The sequence below is a fragment of the Pelobates fuscus genome, chromosome 3, assembly GCF_036172605.1.
Source record: "Pelobates fuscus isolate aPelFus1 chromosome 3, aPelFus1.pri, whole genome shotgun sequence".
Classification (NCBI taxonomy): Eukaryota; Metazoa; Chordata; class Amphibia; order Anura; family Pelobatidae; genus Pelobates; species Pelobates fuscus.
In genome coordinates this window covers 273,210,323-273,221,620 of record NC_086319.1, presented here as the reverse complement: position 1 = coordinate 273,221,620, position 11,298 = coordinate 273,210,323, and the positions used below count along the sequence as shown (strand labels likewise).

Here is an 11,298-nt window from a genome sequence, read left to right as displayed (position 1 = left end):
AAATGTAGGGTTAGAATTATGTTTAGAGTTATTGGATATTACAGTTTTTAAAGTTAGAATCGGATCAAGGATTAAACTAATCCTGTCACTATACTCAATGTAAACCTTAACCATAAATATTATAAATAAAATAATTAAAAAAGAAACAAGTGCGTCATAAGGAGAATCTGATTTACATACAATGTTTTTCCCCAGTGGGGGACTGAATACAGGGAACTGGCAAAAAACTGCAATGAGATTTCTGGTTAAATCCCACAGTATCATACAGAGGGCGTGTCTGCACTGTCTTATAAATGCAAAAGGAGCACAGAGGACGAAACAGACTAAACTAAAGAATAACAAGGGCTAGCTTAGCCTCAGGACAGATCAATATCAGGTATTTATCATCCTGCCTGCTGTCTCATATCTACATCAGATGGATAAATCCGTCATTTAGCTAAATCATTGATTTCTTTATTTTATGTCTAAACAGAAATGACAATGGCACAAGTACCAGACATGGAATCCGATCTAATGGACAATAACAGGTAACGTGGCTTAATTTAGCAGAATTAGCTGCACTAACCCATATTTTCCTCTTATGTGCAATATTTGCTGTATGTCAGGTTAATTCTAATCCCATTTTATTATAAAGACCTACAAGCTTCATAAATTAAAGACATGTTCTTTTGATTACAAAAAAAAAATCTAACCACATTTTTCCTTTTGAATCTTAGTGACTACGAAGAAAGTTTTTATGACAATGTTTACTGCGACACTAAGGTAAATGCCACCACCAATTATGTATGATTAAATAGTATGGACTGCCTTACTAGATTTAATGCACTGTATATGGCTTTCTTATGTACCAAAAGTAAAGTTTATTATGCTCTAATGAGGAGAGGCTTAAATGTAAGGCTTAATGAGTCAACGGTAAATTTTGGATAATAGATTACTAAATTCTAAAGTTTTGTCCAAAAAAAAAAAAAATTGTAAAAAAATGTTTTCAATATATTAATTACGCCCTGAAGATTAAAAATGGAGTGATCAGTTTATATCTGCAGAAATGCACATTTATAAAAATACAAAAAAATATACTTAACGTTACGCATTGTCTTTCTACAGAAAAGCTTTCATGATTCCCACTGCTTCTCTGGACCCAGCAGTTGCTCTGGGTACACCCCAGAAAAAGATTCTGTGTTCTCATTTAGGAAAGCCGTAGTTCTAGTGGTGGCTATCGATAAACTAAGAAAAAGGATAAACTGCCACCGAGACTTTAAAGACACAGATTTACTCAACCTGTTTAACACCATTTTTGTGCAAGGTAAGATAAGGGGTTGATTGGGATATATTAAACAAACTTTTGGAAGAATCATTATTACCCCATAAGATTTAACATGATGGACTGATTATAATCAAATAGGTAAAATTATCGCAGATTTAAACATTAATTATGATATTTCCCATTTTAGCAAATCCTATGTCATGGGCTGTCTTCATAATGTACGATGTTTGCATTACCTACTACTTACCTATACACTAGTGCTCCCAGTAGTTATATGGGGCCATACTAACTGACAATCTGTTTAGAACAAGTACAGTCAAAGAGACTCATTTTTAAAACTCACAATATTGCTAGTGGTATGAGGGCAGAGGTGGAACCACATTGCCAGGTTCCTCCTAGTCATTTTAGATCCTTCCTTCCTTCATACCTTTTCCTTCTTTCATCCATTCTCCTTCCTTCCTTCCTTTTCCTCCCTTTCTAATGTTTCCTGCCTTCCCTCATTCATTCACCTTCCTTTCTTCCTTTTCCTTCTTTCCTACCTTTTCCTGCCTCCCCTTATTCAGTCAACTTCCTTCTTTCTTTTTCCTTCCTACCTTTTCCATCATCATTCTTTCTCCTTCCTTCCTGTTTTTTTCCTTTTACCTTTTCCTTCCTTTCATCACTCATTCTTCTTCCTATCTTCCTTTTACTTCCTTCATTCCTCCCTGTTATTCCTTCCTTCTTTCCTCTTCCTTTGCCTTCCTCCCTTCCTTTTTTGCATAACTTTTGCATTTTATTATAAGGAAAGCTTGTTTTTTTTTTTTATTCCTATTGAAGAGCAAGCAATACATAATTTTCTCTGTTCTTCTGTAGGTAGCCACCTACTTGTAAAATCGATGATAGAAACCTTATCACTGAAAATTGAATTTCACAAATGATCACACTTTCCATAGGTTTCATGTTTAAAAGGCATGCAATACACGATTTCTGTGATGGCGATTTAAACCAGGAATGTAGAGAACTGGCGAGGCAATCACCGATTAACCTTACTTAACCTTCTAAGTTAGAGAATGCAGCATTTACATTTTTAGGCATTCTAGATAGCTTTCCACACTTGATCAAATTATAAAACAGAACCATAGTTTCAATTAATATAAGCAAAACAAGATTCTCATTATAGAATTCTGGTCTGATATATTTTTTTCTCTTTTAGAGGATATTCCTTTTGAGACCTCAAGCAGCACCTTTGCATCCAATGACCAGTACAAATATGCAATATCAAAAGAATGCTGCATTAGAGATTCTTATAATAAGTCCATGGCATTGCTGCAATCTTCTGGGAAGGCCAGGCTTGTGGCCATTTACCTACAAGAGTTAAACAGCGAGAGAGAAGGTAAGTCAGCATTACTGTCTTGTTACGTTCTTATGCCAATGTTTGCTGATCCAGAGACTCTTAGAGTATGTCAAGGGAATATAGTTTAAATGGGGCCTTGGAGACTTCTAGAAGTCACTGGGATAAAAGAAAATGCTTTAAACAGGTTAATCTTCACCTACAGCCTAGTTGATTATCAAATACTAGTCTACGGTCTTTGCTTTTCATGGCAATGCAATATTAAATGGAACTCTATAACAACCTTACTATTATTAAAAATAAAAACCTCATGATTACCACAGTAATTACAGCTTGTTGAGATTATAGGCTGGTTTTCAAACACAATCCATTTGAAAAAAACTGTTTCTAATAATCACAGAGAAAACCTAGATTAATGTGTTGCACCTATAAAAGATTCTTATGTGTATGAATAAATATTTCTCTAGTCATTATTGATTTTTGTCCATTCTACTAACCTATTGACGTTTTTTTCAATTTCAGAGAAGATAATTATGAATGTTTACGTTAAACAAAGTGTGAGTGGAATCAATAAGCGACCTGTTACGCTAGGACTCGTGGGGCGCAATTTATACCTGTCATGCAGCTCTGTAGAAGGTGAACCAAAGCTGTATTTAGAAGTAAGTAGTACAGTTACCCAAATTATCATTGCTGATTCATTTTCTTGCAGTGATACTTGATGCTGAGCATTATGGGAAAATCTGCACCACAACAACTGAAATGTCAGATTGTCTATTCCTACTTCTTAGAGAGAGCAGAAATCACGAGGGACAGTTGTTTCCACCCTTGTGAATGTTGTGGGGGCTAGTGGTGCATAAAGTATTACCAGGACAAATTGTGAAAAATAAACAAAATACAAGTTTTATTTTGGGTACTTTATTAAATACAAAACAGAAAAAAACAACAAGAAAAAAAAACCCAATACAACAAACCTACAACATGTTATCTGTATAAACACCACAGTGGATTAGCGTACATGAATGGGGCAGATAATTTCTGCTCTCACTCTAGTTTAGATTTCATGACTCCAAGACTTATCAAGAATCGTCAGTGTACCAGTGAATGGTGAGGTTTAAACAGATAATAACTAAGTTGTTGATTTCTATTTTATTTTTATAATTTTTCAGGGTGTCGTTACTGAAATTGCTTAATACATTGCAGACAACAATATTACATAGCACTACAATAGTGTTCCACTATGTACAAAGATCTTTAATTGCTCAAAACATAGAAACATAGAATGTGACAGCAGACAAGAACCATACGACCCATCTAGTCTGCCCAATTTGCTTTCATTAGTCCCCGGCCATATCTTATAGCGAGGATAGCCTTATTCCTATCCCACGCTTGCTTAATCTCCTTCACTGTGTTAACCTCTACCACTTCAGCTGGAAGGCTATTCCATGCATCCACTACCCTCTCAGTAAAGTAATATTTCCATATATCATTTTTAAACCCTTGCTCCTCTAATTTAAGACTATGTCTTCTTGTTGAGGTAAATATATATTTAAATATAGTCTCCTTCTTTACTGTGTTGATTCCCTTTATGTATTTAAATGTTTCTATCATATCCCCCGTCTCGTCTTTCCTCCAAGCTATACATGTTAAGTCCCTTTATCCTTTCCTGGTAAGTTTTATCCTGCAATCCATGAATCAGCTTAGTAGCCCTTCTCTGAACTCTCTCTAAGGTATCAATATCCTTCTGCAGATACGGTCTCCAGTACTGCGTACAATACTCCAAGTGAGGTCTCAACGGTGCTCTCTAATATCTGTAAATAATATGGCAGACTAGTGTTTAACAGCACAAGATACTAAAAGAATCTGCATTTTTTTCCTAAAATTTGAATTCTCTAGGATTTCTCCAGTTAGTTGTCATTATTAATAAAGCGCCAACAAATTCTGTAGCACTGTACAATAGGTGGACTAACAAGTTGCATACAGTAAAATATTGTCAGTTAACATTTACCACAAGGTGATTTTTTTTGTAATTTTTTTTTAAATTTTTTTTTTAATAATGTTACACATTGTTTATATTTTCATCTATAGTAGTAGTATTTTACTTCGTACAATTATCGGGGCTTCAAAGTGGAGACTCATCTTGTGTACATAGGGTATGCTGTAGAGATATCCTAAACGTTCTGCAGCCAGTCACACACATACACTTACTTGCAGACACAGATACACACAGGTATATTGATCCAGGATTGTGAACAGACACTGTGATGCAAACTGTGCTGCTTAGCTCATTATGTAACTCTTAATTTCAATATTTCTGCTAAACTCTGTATGTCTTTCTTGCAGAAGGTCAGTGACATTAAAGAAGTAAAACAAGATGAATTACAACGTTTCATCTTCCTGAAGTCTGAAAATGATGCAACATGCACCTTCGAGTCTGCGGCTTGCCCCGGCTGGTATATCAGCACTTCTCAAGCTGAAAATGAATTGGTCCAGATGAAGCCTGAAGCTGATCAAAGATATATCAGAGAATTCTTAGTCCTTTCCTAGAATATATCTATATATGTATATATTGCTATATATGTGTAGCATAATCTGTTCCAACCCAGTATCCTGCATGTATGTACTGAGTACAAGGCAGAATGCTGTTAAATTTAAGGATTGGTACAGGGAACCATATCTGAAACACACATTGTGCTGGTCATATTCCTAGGAAACATATAGAAAAAAAAAGTACTTAAAGGGCACTTCAGTGATTTAAAGCGGTTATGGTGCCTGGAGTCTGTATGCGCAGTGTTCCACTTTGAAAAACTGCACAAACAGAGATTAACTCAATAGCTGCCAGAGACAGCCTCATTAGGGTGTCACCAACCAGCCCAGAACTGGAACGTCATTGCACAGAATGTCAGTAATTGGCTGACAGTGGTCAGCTGACACTCTAAGCCAATGAACAGCAATTTGTGCTGCTTCCTTGCACGTCACTGGACCACCATGGAATATTGTAGCCCGACAGAGACCCAGGGAAGGGGGCAAACCATTGCTAAACAGTTTGCCCCATTACCAGGGAACCAGGCCAGAGTACTTCTAGTATCATAACCATAACAGCAGGCTGAAGTGGTTGTGATGCTTGGATTATTTTATAAGAGCTATCTTTATTGAAGCTCTCCCTTTGACAACTCTGTGCAAAGCAATATTGGGTCACAAATGATGTTGCAGATGTACATTATACAGGAATATATATAGCACTGAAAGTGAAAACAAAATACGTAATGTAATCATGTCAGCACAATGTGTAGATCAAAATGATTTTTAAAACGTGTCATGTTTGGATGTTGAATACAGCTATCAAGACAGCTTTTACTTTTCCTGTCCTAGTTAGTCTGTTCACTTTTATAAAGTGGGAGATAAACCAATCATAAATAACTAGCAGAATTAATATGTTTATGTCAATATATAATTTTTCTACTATGTTTGTGTATTTAATATTTATATTTTATATTTGTTGGTTGTTTGTACAATCTCTGTTGTGGTCTATTTATATAACATAAACATGCAAACCAAGTATATAGTTTTAAACATTTATTTAAATAATTTTATTTATGAGCTGAAAGTGTTTTGTACGTGTCAATTGATTTATATATAATAAGTATTTATATTTTATATATTTTTTAAAACATTTTTAAAATGTATTTATTTATTAAATGGATGAAATTAAAAGGATTTTTTGTGTTTTTTTTAACAATCTTTACTAAAGGAACACTATTAGGTCAGGAACACAAACATGTATGTACCTATAGATGCAGAGCCGGTGCAAGGATTTTTGCCGCCCTAGGCAAAAGTAAAGTTTGCCGCCCCCCCATGTGACATCACAATGCCCCACCCATATGATCTGCCATGTTAACTAACGCCAGTACTGCAGTGCCGCCGTGTTTACATTAAAAGGCCTGCAGGGGCAGGCTATAGACACCCGAACCACTACATTAAGCTGCAGTGGTTCTGGGGACTATAGTGTTTCTTTAATGTGAGGTAAATTAGAGATTAGTGCCACAAATAATATACTAGATTGCCTACTTACAACCAGATGAGGATGATGATGGGCTCTAGCTGCAGTCTGGTCTGGTGTAGAACAGGCTCTCTGGAGAACGGGAAGCAGCTCCATTTTGTTGGGGCCCTTTACACAGCTCAAGGTCTGGGTCCCAGGGTCCACCTTCATGTTCCACCAATGTGTTTGTTCACAGGGGGTGGAGCGTGTAGGGGATGTCCTGATGTCCTGATATGTGTGTAAGGAATGCATTGTGTGAATCTGTGTTTGTATGTGTAAGGACTGCAAGGTGTGTTTCTGTGTATGTACGGGATGCAGTGTGTGCGTCTGTAAGGGGTGAATTGAGTGTGTGTAAGGGGTGCATTGAGTGTGTGTAAGGAATGCATTGTGTGTTTCTGTGTGTGTAAGGGATGCATTGTGTGTAAGGGTTGCATTGCTTGTGTGTGTGTGTCTGTGTGTGTAATGCATTGTGTGTTTTTCTGTGTGCAAGGGCTGCATTGTCTTTGTGTGTAAGGGGTGCATTGTGTGTGATTGTGTGTGATGGATGTCAATCTCTCCCCCCTCCCTTGTCACTCTCTTCTCCCCCTCTCCCTCCCTTGTCACTCTCTTCTCCCCCCTCCCTTGTCACTCTCTTCTCCTCCCCTTGTCCCTCTCTTGTCCCCCTCCCTTGTCACTCTCTTCCCCCACTCCCGTGTCACTCTCTTCTCCCCTCCCCCTCCCCACTCTCATTCCCCCTCCCTCTCCCCTATCACTCTCACCCCCTGTCAATTTCTCCCCCCCTTCAATTTCTTTCTACCCCCCTCCCTGACAATTTCTTCTCCCCCTCCCTGACAATTTCTTCTCCCCCCTCCCTGACAATTTCTTCTCCCCCCCCTGACAATTTCTTCTCCCCCCCTGTCAATTTCTTCTCCCCCCCTCCCTGACAAATTATTCTCCCCCTGTCAATTTCTTCTCCCCCACCTCCCTGTCAATTTCTTCTCCCCCCGTCAATTTCTTCTCCCCCACCTCCCTGTCAATTTCTTCTCCCCCATCTCCCTGTCAATTTCTTCTCCACCCCTGTCAATTTCTTCTCCCCCCTGTCAATTTCTTCTCCCCCCCTGTCAATTTCTTCTCCCCCCCTGTCAATGTCTTCTCCCCCCTGTCAATTTCTTCTCCCCCCCACGTGTCAATTTCTTCTCCCCCCCTGTCAATTTCTTCTCCCCTCTCCCCTACCTCTGTTGTAGCTTGGCCGAGCCCTGTATGGTCCGCAGGTACAGGGAGCTTTTGTTTCCTGTACCCGGCCGGACTAAAAGGAAGTGCACACTCAGTGTGCACTTCCTTTTAGTCCGGCCGGGTATAGGAGACAGATGCTCCCTGTACCCGCGGACCATACAGGGCTCGGCCACGCTACAGTGAGGGAGTGACAGGAGGGAGCGCTGAGCGCTTACCTCCTGTCAGCCCCTCTCCCCATGCTGCGCCCGGGCGGTGTGCCATCATGGACGCACCAGCCCGGGCAAAGCTGCAGCCGCCTGAGGCTCTCTACAGAGCGCTCGGGCAGCTGCAGCATGAGGGGGGCCGGCGCTTCTGGTGGCGCTCCTTCCCAAGGGGCGCCCTAGGCGGCTGCCTAGTCCGCCTAACAGGTAGCGCCGGCCCTGTATAGATGACCTACATCTCCAGCATAGATGATCTTCTGTAAGAGAAAGGAGGGTAAAGAAGAAAAGCTAAGGACTATTCTTATACTGGGAGTCAAACCCAGGTCGACCTGGGTGAAAACCAGGAATCCTAACTGCTAAACTATATTGGACTATACTGTACTATAGGCACATATCTTCATGTTTTGTGGGACTGTATAAAAATAAAAAATTATGGGGAAAAAATATATCAATTTATTCTAACAAGCTTAAACTTTGAACCAAAGATCTCTCCAGAAGTTGCTTTACTTCACTTAAACTGCCCCCCTAAACCCCCTGCGAACAAACTAATTATAACCCACTTATTTCTAGTTACTAAAATTGTCATATCTAGACATTGGAAAAATAGAAATATTAGTCCTTGGTCACAAGTTAAAGGACCACTCTAGTGCCAGGAAAACATACTCGTTTTCCTGGCACTAGAGTGCCCTGAGGGTGCCCCCACCCTCAGGGACTCCCTCCCGCCCGGCTCTGGAAAGGGGAAAGGGGTAAAAACTTACCTTTTTCCAGCGCTGGGCGGGGAGCTCTCCTCCTCCTCTCCGCCTCCGTTCCTCCCCGACGGCTGAATGCGCACGCGCGGCAAGAGCTGCGCGCGCATTCAGCCGGTCACATAGGAAAGCATTCATAATGCTTTCCTATGGACGCTTGCGTGCTCTCACTGTGATTTTCACAGTGAGAATCACGCAAGCGCCTCTAGCGGCTGTCAGTGAGACAGCCACTAGAGGATTAGGGGGAAGGCTTAACTAATTGATAAACATAGCAGTTTCTCTGAAACTGCTATGTTTATAAAACAATTAGTTAACCCTAGAAGGACCTGGCACCCAGACCACTTCATTAAGCTGAAGTGGTCTGGGTGCCTAGAGTGGTCCTTTAAAAATCAACTTAAATTCCAGAACGAAATTGAAAAAATGCTTGCTCAGTATACAAAATGTTAGTAGGAAAACACCTCTATGGGATACATGTTAGGATTTGCTAAATAAAAGTTCAACCTCACTCATTCAACCATGAAGATACTTAGTAAAACTCTGGTGAAGCGAAAGGAAATGTTTAAGTATAATCAGAATTGATTAAAATACAATTATTTGTATATTCCTGTATATACAAATAGACATAATTTCCTTTTCTGTAGTTTACACCCCTGGACAGGATAAGTAATAATAAACTTGAAAAATTTAGTCTTAAAATACCAGCTAACTCTGAAAGTTTGGATAAAAGTTACTCCCCTCTCTCTCTTGGTATCTTATAAATAATTAGTCTGTTTCGTTTTGTCTTCTGTCTGAAGTTATTTTCGTTTGTCTGTCTCTTTGTTAGTATGTCTGGCGGCTCATATCTTATTAAATTAAAATTGCAAATTATGATTTGATACATGGTTTAAAGTAGTAATATATATATTTTTATATAACATTTGAATATACACTGAACAAAATTATAAATGCAACACTTTTGTTTTTGCCCCATTTTTCATGAGCTGAACTCAAAGATCTAAGACTTTTTCTATGTACACAAAAGGCCTATTTCTCTCAAATATTGTTCACAAATCTGTCTAAATCTGTGTTAGTGAGCACTTCTCCTTTGCTGAGATAATCCATCCACCTCACAGGTGTGGCATATCAAGATGCTGATTAGACAGCATGATTATTGCACAGGTGTGCCTTAGGCTGGCCACAATAAAAGGCCACTCTATAATGTGCAGTTTTATCACACAGCACAATGACACAGATGTCGCAAGTTTTGAGGGAGCGTGCAATTGTCATGCTGACTGCAGGAATGTCCACCAGAGCTGTTAATACACACATTAACATACATACACAGAGACACATGCATATAGCACTGATTCATACACACATTCATACATACACACACACACACACACACACACACACTCATAATAACATCCTTACACTCATACACTTAATTTTTATTTTAATAAATAATAAAATAATATATATTACCGGACTTTTCCATGTATAAGACTATGTTTTTTTCTAAATTTTTTCAGTCTTAAATTGGGGGTCATCTTATACACGGAATGTCACTGCAGAGGTTAAAAAAAACACTTGTGCGCAGGGCGTAAGTTAAGATGGTGCCTGCCGCATTGAGGTCCCTATATGCTTGGGAGCTGCAGCAGACATCAGCACCTACCACCAACGGAACCATGTCACACCATAAAAGGTAGGTCTTGCTTTCTGATTTATATTTATGGGGGAGGAAATGGGGATCAGGGAGCATAGGGAATACTACTGTGATGTCCCAGTATGCCCTCACACCACCTGCATGCCCTATAGAGCCATTAACTTTACAGAGTACCTTAGCACAGGGTAGGCATGAGAATCAGAAGTGTGTTATTCTCCTTAGAGGTCACCTCTAAAATATCAAAGTCGTTCTATTTGATGTTTAAAATATTGATTTCCTAATTTTGGGTTCAAAAAATAGGGATTGTCTTATACATGGGGGCGTCTTATACAAGGAAAAAAATGGTATTTTATAACTTTCCAGCCTCCATTTCCTTACCTTGATAGGGAGTACTAGAGTGGAACCTTATTGCTGGGGTCAAGTGGGGTACTTCTGGGATTAGTCTCAGACACAAACACTGCCACACATGCAGATACACAGACAAACAGATGCAAACACTGGCACACATACAGTTGCACAGACACACTGATACACATACTGGCATACATACAGATACACACATTGACAAACATACAGTTGCCCAGACACACTGATACACACACTGACATACATGCAGATACACAGATATACACACTACCATACATATAGTTGCAAGGACATACTAATAAACACACTAACACATATACAAATGTACAGACACACAGGTACAAACACTGCCACATATGCAGATACACGGATGGCAACACTGATATACATGCAGTTGAACAGACACACTGATAAACACACTGCCACACATGCAGATACACAGATACAAACATGCCATACATACAGACACGCAGTTTCACATACAGATATACACATTTAG

General features: G+C 39.3%; 1 protein-coding gene across 1 annotated transcript; it reads left to right on the top strand.

Annotated features, from left to right (window-relative positions):
* The first annotated feature begins 361 nt into the window (after positions 1-361).
* LOC134601776 (interleukin-1 beta-like) lies at positions 362-5,138 on the top strand. Its single transcript, XM_063446276.1, has 7 exons — positions 362-376; positions 473-527; positions 717-762; positions 1,105-1,303; positions 2,457-2,636; positions 3,117-3,253; positions 4,935-5,138. The coding sequence occupies exons 2-7, from the start codon at positions 475-477 to the stop codon at positions 5,136-5,138; spliced, it is 819 nt and encodes a 272-aa protein (XP_063302346.1). The 5' UTR covers positions 362-376; positions 473-474.
* Positions 5,139-11,298: the final 6,160 nt, after the last annotated feature.